The sequence below is a fragment of the Daktulosphaira vitifoliae genome, unplaced genomic scaffold (genome assembly GCF_025091365.1).
Source record: "Daktulosphaira vitifoliae isolate Bord-2020 unplaced genomic scaffold, ASM2509136v1 Scaffold_2, whole genome shotgun sequence".
Lineage (NCBI taxonomy): Eukaryota > Metazoa > Arthropoda > Insecta > Hemiptera > Phylloxeridae > Daktulosphaira > Daktulosphaira vitifoliae.
This window is the reverse complement of record NW_026099573.1, coordinates 10,373,539-10,397,215: the sequence shown is the minus strand read 5'-3', so window position 1 is coordinate 10,397,215 and position 23,677 is coordinate 10,373,539. Positions and strand designations below refer to the sequence as shown.

At 26.0% G+C, this 23,677-nt stretch overlaps 2 protein-coding genes across 3 annotated transcripts in view; one reads left to right on the top strand and one right to left on the bottom strand.

Annotated features, from left to right (window-relative positions):
* LOC126897874 (scavenger receptor class B member 1-like) overlaps positions 1-18,362 on the bottom strand; it is a 39,900-nt gene extending 21,538 nt beyond the window's left edge. The window contains exon 1 of one of the 2 annotated variants that reach the window (XM_050671814.1): positions 18,149-18,362. In XM_050671814.1, the coding sequence (XP_050527771.1) occupies positions 18,149-18,179 (31 nt within the window). In that variant the 5' untranslated portion in view covers positions 18,180-18,362. Of the gene's footprint in view, positions 1-6,896; positions 7,280-18,148 lie in introns of those variants that run through there. The other variant, XM_050671815.1, reaches the window with a different exon arrangement.
* On the top strand, positions 10,165-11,655 carry LOC126897875 (uncharacterized). The gene is made up of 2 exons (XM_050671816.1): positions 10,165-10,287; positions 10,366-11,655. Exon 2 carries the CDS (start codon positions 10,398-10,400, stop codon positions 11,151-11,153), a length of 756 nt encoding a protein of 251 aa, XP_050527773.1. The 5' UTR covers positions 10,165-10,287; positions 10,366-10,397; the 3' UTR covers positions 11,154-11,655.
* Positions 18,363-23,677: the final 5,315 nt, after the last annotated feature.

The window sequence follows — 23,677 nt, the reverse complement described above, 5'->3', positions numbered from 1 at the left end:
GTCAANAAAATAATTTCCGTTTTATCAAAATATTTTTTTCTATCATTAACTGATCAGTCATTTTAGTCAACTTAACGTCAAAGTTTTTTTTTTTGGTATAATAATCGTTTTATGATATTTTTATATGAAGCAATACGAATTATATAACGGCATATTATATCAATTTATGATTCAGATAGTTTTGCCAAAATAATAAAATGATTTATTAGAATCATGTATAATATAAAGTCATATTAACAAAATTTTACTGAGTATCAAATTATAGACATAATACCTTAGTTGATAAATTTTTATTATTTCAGAAATAATAACAATTATTAAATGATATGCACAACTGTAATGTTTCTTTAAGAAAAAAATTAAAGTTATTATCATGAAAAAAAAATAGAAGTTTTGGAAAAATTGTGCAATATAAAAAATTATTTAAAAATTTGTCTAATCTGATATGTATTATATTTAGTATCATTAACTTTAAAAATTAACTAATTCTTATATGTTAATTGTAATATGTAGATTGAAATGACATGTTTTAATGACCAACAAGTTAACTGAAATTGAGTTTTATTTATTTGTTATATAAAAAGATAATTATTTCCCCTTTTTTATACATATTTTACGAATTTCAATTTTATGTAGGTTATAGCAATTCTTCAGGTAAGCTCTTTACCTTAATTAATCAAATCTATTGTATTTTTAGAATATTCTAGAATATTGTTTTAAAAAATTATAATCTCTATGAACGTCATGATTCTCTAAAAATTTTACTAATAATGAAATTTAAACACGTGATTCATATTTATTTTAAGTAATATTGATACAATATTGAAACAGTTTTCCTATCTAATATTTTGGTGGGAGATCACTTTCAAGGTGTTTGATTTGTTTAAATTGATTAAATGGAGTTAGGAATTCGATTAGCGTTGTAATAATGAAATAACATATTTTGAACTTCAAGTTACATTTAAAATTTTTAATTTATTCTAATGTACTAGACCCATATTAATTTAAAAAGCATAATTGTCATATAGCTTCCTAATAATACAACATAGAAAATTACTTAAATTGATATTATATAGATTAGCATATTTTTAATGATCATAAAAGTAATACTATTAAAGACTGTGATAATTAATTTAAAATTAATTACACATATTTTGAAGTAAAAACTTCTTTTGGGAGGTTCTGGATTTCATGGGAGTAAACTGGTGAAAAGAGTTAGCGACATTGACAAACTTAACGCAGCCACACTGACAATTGCAATTCAGTATAACTTTATACTTATTTTCTATATGTATATATATACGTGTAGGGGCACGCCTCAATGAAGTCTGTCATTTTTAAGTTTAATTTACACCAATAATCAATATTAATTAGTAGAAGTTTTCACTTTTGTCTACCGTCCCAAGATGATAATTTAGGTTGCTTTATATTTAAATTATTTACCTCAGTTTTTAAATAAACTTTTATGATTTAAATATCTAATCTTTCATCGTGTCACATATAAAATACATTTTATTGTAGCAACTTAACAGACAAATATTTTTACAAAAGTCTATATTAACAGCTGCGTTTAGCCACTCACTCTCCAAATTTACGAAATTAGAACATATACAGAATTAATTAATTTATCGTTAACTACATTTATCCTAAAATGGATAATGATTTTGAAAAAAAAATTGTTGATTTCCTTTAATATTTTTTATTTATATATTTAGAAATCTATCCCTAATATCTTATAAGGGTACCATTTTTATTTATTTTAATGATAACATTCATATTTAACTAGTTCATACAATAAAAAATGATACTACTATAAAAGAATACTAGTCGATATACATTTTTAACCAGTATTTCGGAAGTTACAAATAATTTTAAATGTAGACTTGAGGAGAGATGCGGGTAATATTGTTTTTTATAACTATGCATTTCTCTACTACGTTATTCCTCCCATACTGCTGTAAAAATATTTATTACTCCTGAAATATTAGATAAAAAATTGATATAAATCAGTCATTTCCTTGGATAATTTTTATTACATGAACTAGTTAAATAGCATATAAAATATATACGTTTCAATTTTAAAAAATCAAATAGGTACCCATTTTAGAGGCAAAATAAGAACATAAAAAGTATTTAATATAAATACTACTCAAATAAGTAAAAACAAAATCTAAAATATAATTATTATTTCATAAGATATCTGGTGGTCCACTGGCGTACGCATGGGGGGTTGGGGTTCAACCCCCCCAAAATTTATAAGCTAAGCGACAATTTTGGACGATAAACAATAAGAAATAATAATAAAAAATATCATATCATACTATAAATATTTCCACAATAAAGTAATCGAAAACAGGAATTTTCGTGAGCGAACAATATGGGCAGTGTCACATCTAATTTTCTTTAAATTTTAAAAAAAAAACCCCCAAAATTTAATTTCTGTATACGCCACTGTGATGGTCAACTATAAATCAATCATACTATTAAAACTTTTAACTTAAAAGTGATCTGATCCCACTTTCTCAAAATGATATTCTAGTTGAATTAGTTGTTGTATAAGAGTTAAATGTTGATTTATAACTTATGAGGGTAGTCATAAAAGGAAGATTTTCTGTTTTCTAGTAAATAAAATGTCTTCACTTATGCAATACAATGTATATTTCCCCTAAAGTCAAGACTTGGTGCCCAGTTATGATCACCGAATGCCAAAATTGAAAGAATATTTTTCTGAAATACGATGTAACTCAGTTTGAAAGAAAAAGATGAAATACAGTGCCTATTCGGTAATTTAACCGGCCACTAGGATGACACAGACACACAAAATTGCTATTGAAATAATGTATATATTGTGTAATTTAGATTAATATTTTATATACTAAACAACATAGAACCTTATTTTGCGATAAGCTTTTTTAAAAACTTAATAGTAAGAACGATTAAATCGTTCAACCTACTAAAAAAATGAAATATTCATGAAAGTTCGCTCAGAAAATTTTTNCTAATGCCAAAATTGAAAGAATATTTTTCTGAAATACGATGTAACTCAGTTTGAAAGAGAAAGATGAAATACAGTGCCTAGTCGGTAATTTAACCGGCCACTAGGATGACACAGACACACAAAATTGCTATTGAAATAATGTATATATTGTGTAATTTAGATTAATATTTTATATACTAAAAAACATAGGACCTTATTTTTGCGATAAGTTTTTTTAAAACTTAATAGTAAGAACGATTAAATCGTTCAACCTACTAAAAAAATGAAATATTCATGAAAGTTCGCTCAGAAAATTTTTTTTTTTAAGTACGATTAATGTTAAATTATACATCCATTAAATTTTAATGCATTAAGATTATGAATAAATTGCCAAAATAGATTTTCTAAGTAAAATTTTAGAGATTTTAAAAATATTTACATACAAAAATTATTTAAATTGAGATTTATGGGAGACATAAAAACCGCAAGTTATGTGGTGATACATAGTTTAATCTATTTGGTACTGAAAAAATAATTTATGATTATTTTATTAATATTGAAATATAATACTATATTTAATTATTTATTCAAGTTTTTATCAGTCACGCTTCCTTGCTGCTGATTATATTTATTTTTAATTTTCATGCAAGCAAATTTTCAATTAAAATATAATACTATAATTTTCGATATTTATAACAATCTCATACAAAATTAATATCATCCATTTTGAAAAATGAACAATTGATTTAAGACGGACGTTGAATTTAGAACCATTAGTTACATAGAAATGCACATTGCAAGAAATATATGTAGAAATTAATCGACCTTGAAGACGTCAAATATTTGGGACGGTATTAAAATGCATCACGCGTTTTGTATATCTCAAGTAAAACCCTCTCATGGCCCAAGTGTAGTAATACTAAACTTTATTGTTATAGTTTTATTAGTTGTGACTGAAACCGATCGGCACCTACACAGATTAACAGTCCACATAAAAAACAAAGCCTATCAGTAAACTTGGTAAACATTAACGACTAGACATAAAACTTGTAAAACATACATATTAGTAACAACTAGTGACTTTTGTCAACAGTATTTATATCGCAGAAACATATGTAATAGATAAACCATATCATTATACAGATTTTATTATATCAACGATTACAATAATTTCTACTAAAAATGTTCAATTGTATTGATATTGCTAACAAGTTATTAAAATCGTGAGACAAAAAATTTTGATTATCAACAATGGTATTCTAAGGACTTTGTTGTCCTAGGTATGCATATAGATGTTTCAAAACAAAACCCATAGCGTTATTAAGTTATTTGATATTAACTATTAAACATTTAAGAGAAGTGTAATACTGCGAAAATGATCACCTTTAATAATCGGACACTTATGTTCAGAATAAAATTCGATGACGACTTAAAACTACTTCACGTGATTGACTTTTATTTTTGCTTTAGGTATTTGAAAAATCCATTTTTAGTAAACATCAATAAAATACAATGTTTACAAAAAATAGGTCCAAATGTAAACACCGAAATGTATTGTAATATGCAATGATTACTTGACGATAACAATATAACGTTATGCATTGAGCTTTGATATACTGATTATTTGATTAGTCTTTTAATATTTGCCTAGTAAGCTAACAGTCATCGTGTTGAGTTCATTTTCCTCGGTTAATTTGTAATTGATTACTCTATCACCCACCATAATTGCTAGAACATTATTGTAGAGCCGGTCAATAAAGTGCTTATTTCCGCTGAACCTTGTTCGAAAGATATGACTTCAAGTTCATTAACATAACATTACGCGTTCATATTTAAAGTTCAATACTAATTTTTATTATCATCCATCCAGATACAATAGATAAATATTTAAAAAAGACTCGTCATAACTCAAAACGATAACACCCAAAAGTCAGTAGAGAGGTTTAAAAATTATAGTAAAGGTCGATGTGTTCGACATATGTAGAAACTCATAGTCAAGTAATTTCAGTAAACTTCCACAAATCGTAACTAAACATAATTTAAACTATTTCGCAATTGTATACTTCGTGCAAAAAACTTTCCGCATTCGAACACATAAAACTTATTATATCACAAAAGGAATATTTGGTAATGTGGAACGACCGTTGTTTAATTCAAAATACTTTTTGATAAGTGTGGAACTAATTTAAATAAAAAAGAAACATTTGATGATTTGCTTAACGGATATATTTTAAAATTGACAAAGTATTTATTGAATATCACATGTAAATTCAAATGGTCTTCATGAAACGCTATGTTATCATTAAAAACGTCAGGTTTACAAAAAGTGCTAAGGGAATTTGTTGACATTTCGTTTTGTATAAACTGACAGTATTACAAGTGTCCGTGTTTTACGAGGCACACAAATTTACATCTATGATATATTTTCATTATTTTTATGGTTTTCCCATTTAATCATAATGAAAGTATTTTTCATTGTAATATTTCAAAAACTTGCATTTTCAGAGAAATAAATAATACTCCCAAGTTATCATTCAGGTCGTTTAAAAATGACGAAATTATCGATTAATTTCCAGCTGTCCTTAATTGAACCCAAAGTACTATTATGTTATTATATTAAAAAAAACTTTGGATGTTGAAGGAAGAAGAGGTAGAGGAAGATCAAAAAAGAGGTGGAGGGATGCTATTGAATACGATATGAGCACAGCTGATGTGAGCGTAGATGATATGGGAGATCGTGTCAAGTGGAAGTTTAGGATAAGAGTGGCCGACCCCAAGTAGTTGGGATTAAGGCGAGGAAGAAGAAGAAGAAGAAGAAGAAGATATTAAAAAAAACTATCAATCAAATGATACACATTTTTTTGTTTGTAGCCTTTTTTTACAAATCGTCAACAAGTTTATAACACTAAGTTAATTATTTTTTTATTTCAGGAAATAAAGGGCTACAGCTACAGCTAATATTATCAAAATTAAAAGACAGTATTTTGTAAGGTTGAATTTTTCTTTAACATATTTACTTAAATACGACTTTTATTTAAATATAACTTAAGCAGTCAATCAGAAATAAAGATATAAAATCATTAAATTTAATCATTTTTAAGTAAAATAACTATAATATAGTTCTATATTACAGTTGGTAGTTATGTTATATAGTTAACTGTAGCACAAATCTGATATTTTTCAAGACCATGACTTTAACTATGTAAAAAGAGTTTTTTTCGAAAAACACAAGCGATTTCATAGATATTTTTGTTAAATCTTTGTTATTCTACTAAGAATTATTGTCTTTTGAATCGCGTAAATACAAAATATACGTCATAGAAACAATAATTATCAATATTTAAGCATTATCACACGTGTTTTTTTAACAACTAATAAATTGAACTTTTTAATACTAACTGTCAAATATCAAACGAGTAGCTAAAATTATCAAATTGTACTGACATAATATAATTTATTTCGTACACATATGAAAAAATATTATGTAAAGAAATTTTATTAAACAATGGCGCTTGTTTAGCGTTCTATGTTTTAATTCATTACGTTTTATAAAAAGTAACGTAAGAGGTCTATTTATGTTATCACTGCCTTGAGTGTAACATATTTTTAATATATTTTATGCCCCTAAAAAATTTTAATTTAAAAAAGATCCATACAAAAGATGTTAAAATAAATGAAAAGTTGAATTGATTTTTTACTACAGCTTAGAACTAGAATCGCACACTTGATTTATACATAATAGTAAATACACATCTAAGCTTCGTTTTCTTGCATTTTTCTTAACTATTTATTAGCAACTCGTTATGACTTACCACTATAAAAGGTTTACTTGTAAAAATTTTACTTTAAAAAATATTAAGTCAATCATTTTTATGGGTGTCAAAATCATAAATACGGCTCTAATGAACAGAATACTTACCGAATATTAAGATTCGGTGTCGCATTTCATCGAAGTAGATTACTTTTGGAAAATTCTCATATATCGCCTATTTCCAAGGACGAGAACTTGCCGTGATAATTTTTTCCTTCGATAAGAAGGTATACCATTAACAAATTTGAAACAGTTTAATGAGGTAAAAACACAAGAAAAATAAATGAGTAATCAAAGCCAATTGTATTCAAACTGCACTGTCGATGAATCGAAGTTATTGAAAATTTATGTACTAAAAAAAGAAATATTTTTAAACAAGTAAAAGTAATCGAATAGATTATCCACGTGGGTAATAAATCTGGAAAGCAAATTATGTGCTTCGGTCTCAAAGACAATATATCGACTGACTGAGTGGCGGTGACAAAATTTCAATCAGTATCATTCTTACAATGATTACAATTATATTATTACTGTATTATTATTTAGCGATGCACGCCAGTAGTATAAACAGTAGTACCGACGACGTGCCAATGCCTTCTGACCTTCGTCTAAGAGAGAGAGGGATCTGTGAGAGGATTTCGTGTACTGCACCGATAATGTAATGATTATAACGATTACTATAATGTAATTCATTATGCTCTATCTGTACAAGACTAAAATTTCTATAGTTTCATTGGAAAAAAATAATAGTATAGATAATAATTAGGTTTTGCAAATAGAAATTTATCCAATCGACACAAACGTATGTTGTGGTATAATTATAATTANTTATTATGCTCTATCTGTACAAGACTAAAATTTCTATAGTTTCATTGGAAAAAAAAATAGTATAGATAATAATTAGGTTTTGCAAATAGAAATTTATCCAATCGACACAAACGTATGTTGTGGTATAATTATAATTACACCGATAAGTTTATCGGGTGTGTAATGATTTTTGACAATATGTCGATGGACACATTTTCCTAAATCAATATTATCCGAAATATATTGCAGTATTTCACCCTTTTTTTAGTCCTATAATGACCATACAATTTAACATTAAGTATATCAATTATTAATTAGAGGAGAGTAACTAAAATTTTCACGAAAATTTCACACCACACAACATAACAAATTATTAAAATTTACTTGAGAGCTTATCAACATGACAAAAGCATTCAATTAAATTATTTTTACATTCTTAGATAAAACTATATTTTTTATAATTTTCCAATAATTCAATGACAGAAAATAAGTTCGATAATCTCAAAATAATCTTTTATTGATCCACGTGAGAAATGAAGATCATCATATGTAATTATAATGATCATTTTGCTTGAAATTTTTCAAAAGTTGCACAACTGTTTAAATAAAAATATTAAATAAAACATTAAAACATATTATTATTAAATAATAATTACTAATCGCGTTTAAATGGAAATTTAAACAAGCAACATTGTCTGTTTAAACTTAAAATTTAATTTTTTTCTTAAAACATTAGTTTGACAAATTATTATTTTTTAAGTTTAATTAAAATTAAAATTTAGAATTTTATAACTCTCATTACACTGCCATGTCCGGGTGTTATATTGTTACCAGAGGGTTTATCTTTTCATTTACAAGCTAAAAATAATTTGTTTAAATATCTACCCCTTTATTTGAAATAATAAACAAAAAAAGTTATCGAAAGGTTACCCGGTAACTTGTTTTGATAGCTGTTTATGGAAGAACTCCTCCACAAACACCTAAATTCTACCATTGTAGTTATCATTGAATAATTCATTTTTAATTTTTTTTCGAAATTTATAATAAAATTAGGCCCAATCACTATTTTTATAAATTTTCAGTCCGACAGTAAGCCTATCTCAATATTTATAAACATTGCACTTATATCCTTTAAATTATTAACAACTGGCTGGCACGAAAATTTCAAGGAGCATAATAAAATTTATGTATAACATTACATATAATTTTTTATGACTGTATCAGAGTTTTCAAAAGTTACGCTTGAGTAGGTAAGGACATTGTTTAGTATTAGTGCATTAATTGATTCCAAGCTCGACTGATAATTGAAGTCTACGCACGATTATATATGTATAAATATTTAAAGCTTTTAAGATACGCTTACTGTATTGTATTTATAAACATTTTATACAATCTTAAGTAAAACTATATTTCATTTGAATTCATCATTCTAATACTTAAATCGAACTTTTACCGTGACATTTAAAAAGTGAACTATTGTAAGAATCTGTTATTTAATTTTAGATTTCATCTATTTAGTATGTGCAATATACATAGAAATAGTAAGAAATTAATATTTCAAAAAGAGTGTAGGGTGGCAACAAATAGCTAATATAATGAATATTTTTGATACCAATAAACTTTGCTCAAATAGTTATTTATTATTGACGTTATACACTATGCCAAGACCCTATAAGTTTAACTGTTCATAATAGAAGACTATGTAAGAACGTGAGCATTCAGATTACCTAAACAGAATTACAATTATTAAGCGGCACGTCTAAGTTGTACTCCTTCACCATGATGTGTATAAATCGATGCAGTAATGTGTCATCATCGAAGCCAATATTACTATTGCCTACTTCTGCGATCCACTGATATTATTGTAAAGGATTGCGCAGCCTTAACGACGTGCTATAGTTAAAGCGCTGATTCCGACAATGGCGCAATGGTAGAACTGAATAAATATCCAATTTAATGATTAATTTATGATGAAACTATTTTAGTACCGAGAAACAAATTGGAAGTACTGTATTATATTTCAATACTTCAAAAATATTAAAACAACTAGTAAAAGAGTACTTTAAGCATGCCAAGTAAGTAACAACCTTGGCGGATGAATAGCTACCCAAAAAATCTAATATGTACAGACTAATCAGTTTATCACCCGGTGTTAATTTTTATAAATACAATATTAGGGGGAAAATGTTGGTTTTATAGTTACATATATTTCTTGATTTTTCTCCTATACATTACTTCGTATAAATATATATGAATAAAATTTTAAATATCTTTGAAAAAAAAATGATCAGCATTTTTAAAAAAATATACATTTGTCAACATTATTTATCACCTAAGAGTTATTTATTCAATCTACTATTTTAATTCATATTTTAGATTCAAAATTTAAAATGTGTGCAGTTCAAATTTGGTTTATTAGATATTATTTATTCTACTACATGACAGAAAGAAAGTTATTAATGTTCTTTAAGTTTAATTTAGTATAATTAAATAGTTTAAATCAACACTCGTGTACTATAAATTGAAGGAATAAATAAGTTTGGACTTAATTTAAAATATTTTACAAAATAAAGACTTTTTATCTCTTTAAATAAAATAAAATATATCATACGTCAATGTAAAAAGTTAGTAATTACAAAATATTAAATTTAAAGACAATTCAAATAGGAATCGTTTTTTATTTTAAACAATTGTAAGTATATAAAGAATTTGTGTTAATTTATAAAGGATAAGTAACATTCTAATAAATATTTATTTTAATTTTTCTTAGTAAAACTCAATTTGGTTTTGATTTTTGAACAAATGAATATGAAGGGTATATATTTCATTATTGTCATGGTGATTAAATGTTCTACTGGATCAACAATAGAAGATTTGAATTTATTGATGAATACCTCTGCATGGCAATATGTCATGGATAATACTGTAGATGACATTTGTGAAGGTACGACAACGACTTTTGAACTGTTTCAAAAAGCGATGAATACTTCAGATAATGAAGATAAAATTAATTACGCTTTCCAAGTAGGGCAACACGAGATAATGTCTCGAGTCTACAAATATGCTTATTTTCAAACTTACTATAGTATAGAAGCTTTTCAAAAAATAGCTGATAAAGAATATATTTTACAAACATTATTAGAGGGTTTAATTCTAATGAAATATTTTCTGAAAAAATTAAAAATTAGAAGTCATAAAGAGTTCGGAAATTTTATTAATTATTTGAAGTCATCTTATGAAGACGACGTTATGAATATATTACAAAATATGTTAAATCATTTTTTAGAAACTATCCTACCATCTATAAACCTTGAAAATAATAATATTTGGTGCTGTTCAAATATATTTCAAATGTCAAGAACATCAAACTATAATAGTAGATGTATTGAAATATATGAAATAATTCGAAGTACATTAAATGGATTTCCTAACTATAGCACAGAAGATCAAACATATGCATTTGATAAAATATTTTATAACAATTTTACAGAACCAGATTTAATCTATGGTATTCAACAGATTCATGGACTTATTTGTTACGAATTCAAAATTGAGTGATTAATGCAATAAATTTAATTATTTATAAATTAGAAAAATAAAGTTATTAATAAGTAAAATTCTTGGAAAAACCGCGTACTGAAGAACTATCACATTATTTTCAGCACTCAATAAATACTGACAAATATCAATCATATTTTCACATGTTTTAGAAAATAAGTATTTAAATAGTTAACTAAAACGTCGTTTTTTAATTATATTACCATAGCTTTACGCTTTACAAACAATAAAACACCTGAATAATTAAAAAAAGACTTTAACTTTTTAAGATCAAAAACGTCTTCTATATCTCTTCCAATAATATTTATTAATAAAACTAAAAGAATAATTTCCAAAATAAATTTAAGAATAAATAATCTTTATATTACAAATAGGAAAATATTCAATATTACCCAAAAATTAATTTTATTTTCCACCTATTTCATCTCCATAATTTTTAATTACATTGATTGTAAATAGAATTTATTTTTCATAAATTATGGAATATACTAATTGTACTATAATAATATAGTGTTATTATTAATATGTTGTTATACGAGTCGCAATAAAATTATATTGACAATTTAATAATCATATTAAACGTAACATTTTTGATGTTTATTTTAGTAAAAAATAAAATAATTGAATCATAAGAATATAAAACTTAAATAAGATATCAGATGCGAACTGCGCAATTTTTCTACAAAATACAACATAATTAAACGGTTTAAGACTTAGAATAATGAACTTTTTATTCGACCACATCTGATCATAATGATATTAAATTTACTTTTAGCGGAATTGCAGACCAATAAAAATTGGGTAGTATGTTAGTATTACAAATTTAATTTGTTTATTCATTCAACGTTTTTATGAAAATCCATTCTTCTACCTTATTTTAATCCTTTTTACCTTAACTTTCTAAGAATAATTCTACGAAAAAATTTTGGAATGTAAGGTAAAGTAAATATTTGCTCTTAAGTTAAATTTGTTGGCTTAAAAAAATGATTGATAATTAATCATTAATTGAAATTTTAGGTCTGGATTCTCTTTCCATTCCCATTTTTTCGTATTTCTTATTTAATGCTTACTAAAAATACTCGAAAAACTGCAAACAAAATTGTTCTCTGAAGTTTTATAAAATAAATATATTATACAATACATTTTTCTGATATACAATAATTTGTTGAAAGTCCAGAAGTGTATAATGTAATCATAGTGTTACCTAATTTTACTCTATTTGATCTAAAAAATATTTCGTTAGGTTCACAACAAAACAGCATTATAGACCACTGTTTTTTAATAATAATTTAACTGCGGTAATATTTCCTTGAAATATTTAGTTTTTACGCTATTATCATGCTATTTATTTATACTATTATATGATTTATGTAAAATAATTTTAATATCAATTAAATTTATTCATGAATTCAGTTATAATTTAAACATCGAAATACTACGAAGAAATGTTTACAAAATTATTTAATCTGCATACATATTTAAACGATGAATGCGTTTATTAAATTAAATAATATAACTACATATGTAATCGTTTGTTTTATAAATTATTATTATTATACAATGAGTTTATTGATTTGAAGTCATACAATATTTTTTATTATACATACTTATATATTGTGCAGTATTCTGAAATTCATCTTATACCTTTCACGTCTCAAAATATTTACATTTAAAAGAAAAGTGATACACAAGATGGTAAAAATGTTAAATTTTTAGTGACTCAACGAAAACTGAAATTAATAATCAGCTAGCATTTAACAAACATGTAGTCACATTATTAAAAATGTAGCGATATTTTAACAAAGCGTTACATAAAACCTATGTAAAATTTGTTATTATCCACCAAAATAGGAAAAGTGTATAGACCATAAGTGTCGACCTGGTCATGTTTAATTAAATTTAATTTAACATTAATTATGCTTTAATTTAACATATGTTTAAAACTCTGAGTATATACGAAATATTTTTAAAAGTTACTTTGAATCAGAAAATAAATTACCTTAAGTATTTATAAAAAAAAATTGTTTTAATTCATTTATTTTTAAATAAGTTATGACAATTTTACGTAAAAAATGTCAAAATTTATCGATTTTAAAAAAAGGACATTTTTGGAATTTCCATTATTTACAAGGAACAAGGAGAAAATGTTTAATTTTTGAGGGTAATATCTTCAACTAGATATGATTTGTGATCTTTTTACGTATTGTTAAAAAAATCAGTCCAGTGAGAACTGAGAAAAAGTCGTGACAGACACAAAAAAATAATAATTACATATCATGGTAAAAATAATGCCTTCTCAGGTTCGCATCGAAGCTAAAAGATTCTTTGTTGAATATATCAGGGCTATATTATCTATGTTTATATGTATAATATATATATGTTTTAAACACTGCGTATTTAAATGGTTATCAAGAGTATCATTGAAGGTGTCGAATTTATGGGTACTTGTGAAAGCTTAGTACTTATTTTAAAAATTAATCGCCTATTTCAACAAAAGTCAAATAATGATAATGTTATAATTATATCATAATGCTAAATTTAAAAATGTTTAAGGGAAAATTAAATTTACCTTCCAGAATGTTTCTAGTTGCACTTATAGAAATATATGTTGCACCGTTAATCGTTTGGAAAAAAGTACATAAAAATTATGAAGTTGTTTCAGTAAGCTCTTTAATAATACATATCTATTGCAAAAAATTCTATTGACCAAATCTTAAATGTTTTCTTTAAATATGACTATAGTCATATTGAAAGACAACATTGGCAAGTATATTTTTTATACGAATGGCAGAGTTTATTTATTCTTTGTTTATACACACCTTCATCCATCAATTAATAGTTCAAATAACTATTTGAACTGTATTTAATTATAATTAAATACATATTACTAAAAATAAACCTAATCAAAAAAATAAGAAGGTTCTAATGTACGCAGTGTTTCATGATTAATACGCTTTTTCACATAATATGTAAAAGCATGCCAAATTATGTTAAGCACTAATCAAATAACAACTTAAAAATGTACTTAGATTTTTCGTAAATATGATACGTATTGATCGCCTTCAATTCTTGCTATATATACCCAATTAAAGTATTTTTTTATTGTTTATTGTAATTAAAAATGTATTTTACCTTCAGTAGAATTATTCCTCACATTTTTAGCCGAAATATGAATTTTAATTAAAACCTCAAAATGCATACATACATTTTCGAGATTCTCAAATTTTAATCAAGTATATAATATACTTCAACAATATTGTTAAAATGAAATGTAGTTATGAAAACAACATAGACAATTACTCGTGCAAAATAACATTAATACTCCGGGTACTCCAGGGATAAAATATATATTATAAATCCATATTTGTTTTGGTACTTATTCTTACCTCTAAATTAAAATAATCGATGTAAATTGTAATACCTTCTTTACATTTATTTGATTTTTTTTTTTTTTTTTTGAGATACCTATTATAGAATATTAAAATGGTATAGTAAATTTTCTTGTTTATTGATATAGAGTTTGATAAATCAAATTCTATTGTAACATTTCATTCAACCCAAACCTGTTAACACTTAATATTGTTGATATTTTTTCATTCGTAGAGGTAAATGACTGGATATTTCATTATAATGCAAGTGTGCTAATCAAGAGATCATAGACAATTAAATTAATTAAAACGTAGTTGTAATACATTGATAATTAAAACAATTTGCGAAAAGGTCAGAAAAATAAAAAACCGGTAACTTCACCGTTCAATTAAGTCGGAAATTGAAAAACTCAGATAATAACAGGAATTCAATCGGACTTTGCAACGAAGGGCATGAATGCGACGGCCTTGTCTTTTATTACCAATGTAATAAACCGAAGACAAAATTTAAAATGTGACTTTATCGGCGATCCAAATGGTACGTTTAAAAAGAGATTTATGACCTCGGTGAAACATAACTTACCAACAGTTAACATTTATGAGTAATAAACTTTGTTTATATCATCCAACAAGATATATCATAACTACATAAACATGTCAGTATGAGTATCATTTTAAATTTAATATCTATTTGAAAAAATATAGCCAGTTTTTCATAGACTTTGAAATTGTTTTTATTAACATATCATGTGTTACTGCGTCACGCATGCAACGCAATTCAGACCAGCAAAACGAATCACTTGCAATTAGACCATCGTTTAAGTGTAGTCTACCGGCTTATTAGTGGCCGTTCATGATTATGTCCTTTGTCAGTAATAAATTTCGTTTTCAAACGTCATTACAGAATAGATTTACTGCTTGCTTTACATGCAGTAATGGACGCGGAAATAAAAACAGTAAAAGTGTTAACAAAATTTGACGAACGAGTAAATTTTCCGTTTGGCACCCAGTCGTTGACCTTATGAATAAATAACAATAAAAATAACAACTTATTACAGACAGTCGGCAGACGTAAAGGAATCAGATTCCCGGCAGTGATCTTTACAATAATTAACCTTGCTAGTTAAGTAACATGTATCGATAGATGAGTAGATGTCTATTGTTCTAGAAGACACGCTCACGTTAAAAAAAATCGTTAAAAAACGCTAAAATAAAAAAGTATTGTCCTCGTAGTTTACACAATTGACTTCCTCTGCTGTTATTTAAAGAAAAGAAAATTTATATGGAAACCACAAAATTATTATTTTAACTTCATTAAAAATGCAAATGATAGTTATTATTATCCATAAAATCACCATATTGAATAATCATTTAAATNATCACAAAAATAATAATTATTATTTTAACTTCATTAAAAATGCAAATGATAGTTATTATTATCCATAAAATCACCATATTGAATAATCATTTAAATTTGTATACGTATGTTATAAAAAATATAACTAATATTTATTAGTAGAATTTTCAGAAAATAATATCTAGTAGATCTAAACTGATTTTTGTAAATTATATTCGTTATTGAAACATTTTTTTTTTTCTGAAAACTACAGACATCTTTTTCAATTAAAAAGAGAAATTTTTTGGAGATCTAATGAATACATCATTTTGGCAGAACGCTTGCATACTATTGATTCATGTATTTTTTAAATAAAATTCTTATAACAAAAGTCTGTTCTGAAAATTAAACTTAAAAAATTTAATTTTAATTTTAGATAAAATAATTGAACAAGTTCCTTTATAAAAAATATTGATAATGCCACTGTTACACACTATTTTATTCATTTCGATGTTTTAAGAGTATAATTAATTATAAGAACATTTCGTTTCATTAAAAATATAGCATAATTTTTTAGATTAAATCAAACACGAATTCATGATCAATACTTTACCTAAGTACTACCATTATTATTATGNACGGATTCATGATCAATACAGTACCTAAGTACTACCATTATTATTATGGTATAGATGTATCATGGGCATTAGTCGAGTCAATAACATTAGTATTGAAACAACCAACACCAATTTTACATTAACGTCTTTTAACAAATTTTTTTTTTAAAGAAAAAAAATTTGTTAAAAAACGTATATATATATATATATAATGGTACCTATATTNAGTCGAGTCAATAACATTAGTATTGAAACAACCAACACCAATTTTACATTAACGTCTTTTAACAAATTTTTAAAAAAAAAAAAATAATTTGTTAAAAAACGTATATATATATATAATGGTACCTATACTGTGGCACATTTTAAACTATAACATATTTTGTTTCTGAAAAAATGTTTGATTTATTATTTTATAGTTTTTGGTTTTCTATTCATAAGATAAAAGCACATTTATTTTTAAACATATTTAAACTATTCTCTTCTATGTATTACCATTAAATGATTTAAATAAATGTAAAAATATTATATATTATTTTAAACTTTTGCTAATTTTTGTTTTTTTAATTGTTACAATTAAGTTCTCATGTTAATCAAAATATTTAAAGTGATTCTGAAATGGATTGACAAGAGAAGATATCAAAGAATGAATATAAAAGGAAGCATTGGAGTAAGGTCGACCGTTGATAAGATTATAGAAAATAGACTTAGATTATTTAGTTATACTACGAGAAGAGAAATATCGGAAGCTGTTAGGGCAGTTATGGAAATCTACGTTAAAGAAAGAAGAGAATGACCGAAAAAGAGGTAGTTTGATATAATGGATGTAATATGAGAACTGCTGATGTGTATAGATGATATAGGAGATACTGTTAAGTAGAGGATTAGGATACAGGTGGCCAACATCAAATAGTTGAGATAAAGGCGAGAGAGAAGAAAAAGTGTTAAAATTAGACTCGTATTTTAATCAAAATGTTTAAAATTTGTTTTTTTTTTTTAATGAAACATAGTATAAATTACTTAAATCGAACCTTTTAAACGATTCAAGGATTTGACACAATTAAAAAATAATAATAATAACAATTACGATAAAAACTGATGTATTTTGCAAAAAAAACTAAATTGGACCTATGTAAAATAAATGATTAATTAATTATTATAATTTTAATTACCAGTCGAATAATTTGCTTTAATATTTAATGTTTTAACAAACAATATCTATCATGTTATTCGAAAATAGGGAGTCAACATTTTATTTTGAACTGTTATTGATAAGCTTAATAGACGGAATCAAATAACGAAAAACTGAATTGCATAAAGTCAATATCATCTCTAATTATAAATATATATATATAAATTAACTACACATGCTAAAAACCATAAGTATCGATTTCAGAAAACTTATAGTAAACTTCTATTAAGTTTAAGTTTTACTAATTGAATTATCTTAAACTTTCATCCAAACTTTTTTCATTAAGAGATGAAATCTAATTTCAGTATAGTAACAAGGTAATCGAAATTTCAAATTTAAACGCACAATTTTTGTATTTAATTCTTTAAATGCCATATTGAATAAACTATTGCATTTCAGTCGAAAAAGTTTATGATGAGAAGAAAATATTTCCCATAAAAATGTATTAAAAGTGATTTTATCTTAAAAGTGCATTATTTTACCTTTAGACTCGACGAAGCTCCACAGTGTCATTGCAATGAGATATTCTACCGTCTCCTAAACTTGTATTGTACTATACAATCCAGCTGAATGGCGCGGAAGTTGAATTTTATTGATGTATTTTGCCTTCAATGAGCTGTACCTAGTAACCTCAAGATCTTATTATATGAATGTCGCATTCCAGACCATCAACAACCCCGCCGTCCAAGACTCGTACGAGCTCAGTACGCCAGGAACGGCTGTGCGAAAATTCGCAGTAAACAATATGTAAACACTGAACACTGTCAAAAGTCAACTGATTTTGAAATCTTGATATGTTGACAATTTTACGGAAACGAGGAATCCCTCCACACCGGCTATTTTAAACGATCACGTACCTTTTTAATCATTTTTAGTAGTACGGGTAGCAGTACAAAAATTATAATCGTTCAAGAAAGCACATAAAAGTATTATAATTTAAGTTTCGTGACAAATTTATTTAAACAGAACCAATTAAATTTACAGCAGTGTATAATTTAAGTCTTCGTTGGTCACGAACGCAATACAATCAATTGTTTAAATCAATGTAAATAGGCCCGACGACAATTTAAAACAAAATTAGTTTATTTCAAACAAAGTCTTACTTAAAAATAGAAATCACAATTTTTTGTAAAAACTTATCAAAAAACGTATGATCACAATAAGTATATTTATTATGTAAGTATTTTAAAATATTATAATATTTTAAAATACTAAACCAGAACTGAAATTAAGATTTCGGTCCCGAAGAAATACATAATATTTAGCTTTCTTAATTTTTTTTCTAAATTCGTTGAAAATATTTTACTATATTTACAAAATCTTTGACGTGATGAGTAAAGAATAAAATGTCTTCACTAATGATGATAGTTTAAACGATAAAAAGATAGAAGGTATTAAAAATAAGAATAAAAGTGTGTTATTGCTTTAAAGCAAACTACAAATATTATAGATAAAAAAAATGTATATTTGATCGACCCCACATGTTGAAAATATTTATAGCTTCCTTTTTTTATACTATGAATCGTCCTGAAAGATTTTATACGGCCCCTCACTTCACTTAAGATTTTTATTATGACCTTCGATATTATGTTTAATATTTAAAAATATATATATACTTTTAAATGAATTTCAGACTCAATGATCTCTAAAGAAATTATACGTTTTGAAACAATAATTGTCTTTTGTAGCCAACAAGGGTAATATAGACTGAAGGAACCATTTTAAAGTAATCTCAAGAGTTCAATTGGTTTTCAGAACAAATGTAATATAAGTTTATTAGTTTCTGAAATTTTATTCTTTCTTATAAGAGTTAAAAAGTTCAAAGTTCAAAATAAAAAATAAGACATATTAATGAATAGGATAAAATTTAGTTGAGTTCACTTTATGAAAATAATGACTACGTCTTAGTTATTTGAGACATTTTTGGAAAATTTTTACAAGAAAATTTGTAAAATAACAGTTGATAAAATACATTTTTTAATTTTCTATAAAATGCTTTATGTAAGATTTACATTCAATTAACGGAAGATCATTAAAATATGTTTATATATGTGAAAGATTATTGGTTCTTATAACTATCAAAAACTCATTTAATTATAATTGGTATATTTAATATTGTCACGATTACTATTTACGATAACTGATTAGACTAAACGGGACAAAAAATAATTAAAATAAAATACCAGAAACGATTGCAAAACTAATTAGATATGAAACTCTGCGTATAACTAGAACACTAATTTGCATGTATAACACGTCACCGATGGTGTTGAATAAATATTGGTTTCGATGTAATTTATAATTAGATAAGAGCTTATCATCGTTTTTTCTTCTGGCATAAACGACAACTCACTTTTTAAATAACTAACCTTTTAAATGTAAAGTATGATCAAGTCATGTCACCTGATATAATAGAATAATTCTAAAATGTTAAATATAACTTCTTGGACAATTAAAATTAAAATAAAAAAAATGTTATGGTGATCGTGATGCATTGAAATGGAATTGAGTCATTTTTTTATATTAGTATATATTCGTATTTGACTGATTAAAATTACTTGTATAAAACGTTTAGACGCCTAAATGTTTGAATATAACAAATATTTGAAAAAAAAAGGTAGCAAAGTTGGATTTCAGCACAGTGTAAACGTGGCATAGTTGTGCAAGTATAAATGATATCTGACAGCGACTAAAATCACTATCATTAAAAACGCTTCGATGCAAATTTGTAGGCAGTATTTAATTTTAAGAAGTTCGTGGATTATACCAAAAACATAATTAACTCTTATTTTTTGTTCAATTTCGACTGCCATTTGCACATAGAAGATAGATTGCCAGGACAAGTTTTTTATTTTAACTTAATACGTAACATAAGCTTTAATTTAACATATATTTAAAAGACACAGTAATTCTGGAACATTTTCAAAAGTTAAGTTGAAAAAGTTCTACTTCTTATAAATATTTTTCAAGTTTTGAACGTCTTCTGTATAAGGAAAAATTTTCATAGTAAAATTAATATCTTCTCAGTTTGGCATTGAAGATAAAATGTCGAAAATTATCAGTTTTAAAAATTGTAATTTTTTGGGTAATTTAACGCATTTACTGAGAACGAGTGAATTTGGATTCTATTAATAAAAAAATAACCGTGATGGCTAATATATAAGATATATATGTGTATTTTAATATACATATATACATTAGGGTGGTCCTTATTTTTCAACTTCATAAATTCAAAGTCATGGGCTCAAAATTTCGTTAGGTTCACTGAAAAAATGAAACTAGTAAAATTTGAGTACAATAAGTCAACCCCTTCACGTGTTTCAAAGAGGTTGAAGTTCTTCAGAAATGTGGTGGATTTTCATTTTTTGAGTGTACGCTCTTTATTTTTGAAGTTTCGCCAATAACACAAAGAACAATTTTTATAGAACTCAATGCGAATAAAAAATACGGTAATATATTATTTTTTTGTAAAATTAATATTTTTTATATTGGAATTCATGGAATACTTTCCATGAATTGTTGCTAAGCAATGAAAAAGGAAAATCTTTTTCTAGAAAATCTGATAAATTTTCATATTTTAAGATTAGTTTTTTATTTGAATCATCATTTTCTTTTTCAAGATAGATTCGGCGAACGCCTGAACGAGCCTCCACGCCTCCCGGCTTCCCAACATCAGGTCCACCATGGACCCGACTCGGAACGTGGACCCTAGTCGAGACTCCAAAGAGTCCCGCTCCTGGGCCCACGTCTCGCACCGGAAGAGGGTGTGCAGAGCGCTATCAGCCTCTCCCGGGCGATCCGAACAGTGGTCGCAAGTCGGCGCAGCGGCTTTACGAATACGGTGTAAGTACTCGTTAAAGCAGCCGTGGCCGGACATCACTTGGGTGAGACGATAAGTCATCTCACCGTGAGTCCGGTCCACCCACCTGTCCAGCCGATCGGGTCCTATGAGGGACCTGGTCCACTCGCCTCTCGTTTCNATCCACCTGTCCAGCCGATCGGGGCCTATGAGGGACCTGGTCCACTCGCCACTCGTCGTTTCCTCCGACACAGCACAGTCATCATTTAAATACCATAAATGGTTTATACATTTTTTTATAGCTACTTCTCCTAGTTTATTATTACTGTAATTTAATAACTTTTTTAAAAATATTAAATCATTTATAGGCGCTGTTATAATATTCGCAGCTGAAAACCACATTTTAATATAACATTCAACTATAAAACAACATATATCACCTAGTGCATTTACTTCTTTTGATGAAATTTTCAACTGATCACTAAACATTAAAATTTTTAGGCAGTAAATGGCCTTTGCCATCCACCGCGCTAGATGGTAAGCACCAGGTTGATATAATCGTATTCTATTTGGAGGTATGCCTCCTAAAAATATCAAAACTAATTCTAACTCTTTAAAATCATCTCTTGGATAATGATCTTTAAGTTTGTCTGTACAAAATAAAATTATTTCATCTGCCACATCTTTTAAATTTTTATATGATTTTTGAATTTTTTAAAATATTTTAAAATTATTTAAATCTAAATTTGTCCAGTTATTTTTAAAACGCTTGAATAGTTTTTTCTATGTTTTTAGTAGTTAATAGTTTTTATTTATATAAATTAATAGTTTTTAGTGATATATCTGGACCAGACATGACAATGAGTTATAAAAATTGTTCTTTGTGTTTTTGGCAAAACTTCAAAAATAAAGAACGTACACTCAAAAAAAGAAAATTCACCCCGTTTTTGAAGAACTTCAATCCTTTTAAGGCTCATGAAGGGGTTGACTTATTGTACTCAAATTTTACCAGTTTCATTTTTTCAGTGAACCTAACGAAATTTTGAGCCCATGACTCTGAATTTCTTAAAAAAAAAATTTTTCTTCTTTAGCTAAGGACCACCCTAATATACATATATATATATTTATTTATATAATTGTAAATATTTACATATAAAATAAAATAAGTAAATTATTTTTTTTATTATTAGAATTTGATTAATAACTCATACATTGGTTATAAATATTTAATTAACAATATGTTCAAAATTACAAAAATAACACCAATCCCAAAACAATGATTCAAATAATAGTTTAGTTATGATGAAACATTTGTATAAAGGAATAGAATACGTGTAAAGATATAAAATCATTATAATTATTATAATATGTACAATAAAAAATACATTATTTCTTTGTTTTATATTTATTGTATACAGCATAAAATATTTTGTTTGGCATAAATGAAGCTTAGCTCCCACATAATTTTTAACCGATTTATTTTTTACAGTGATTACAAATATGCAAAAAAGAAATACAAAAAATACGTCATAGTTTATGATGTATTTTATGGCGATCAATTAATTTCTAGTTTATTTTAAATAAAATAAATTATCGGTCATTCGTAATATTTTTAAATATTTTGTATAGAAAGACCTTGGAAAGTCCAATTCTTTCGCATGTGATTTATCCACAACATACGAATAATTATTACATTTTCCCTTACTTCAGAATTACTATCACCACGTTAGTTTATTGTTGACTCAATTCAAAACGCAACACTTAAAGTTTTATGTATAAATAAATGATATAGATATATCAATTGTATATTAAAGAACACAATGAATATATAAACATACTACACAATATAATATTGTAATAACGTTATCAAATATTTATTTTTAATGAAGCCCTTATTTGTAGTAAACACTACAATATAAAATAAATACCACAGTGGGGTCGCGGAACAGTGNTAAACACTACAATATAAAATAAATACCACAGTGGGGTCGCGGAACAGTGTAAACGTGGCATAGTTGTGCAAGTATAAATGATATCTGACAGCGACTAAAATCACTATCATAAAAAACGCTTCGATGGAAATTTGTAGGCAGTATTTAATTTTAAGAAGTTCGTGGATTATACCAAAAGCAAAATTAATTCCTATTTCCATTATGATTCCTGATTAATAGTTGTTTTATTTAGAAGTATAATACTTTTTTTTTTTTTTTTT

What these genes read in the sequence shown, in the direction of transcription:
- LOC126897875 (XM_050671816.1), top strand. Translation starts at nt 10,398, where the DNA reads ATGAATATGAAGGGTATATATTTCATTATTGTCATGGTGATTAAATGT.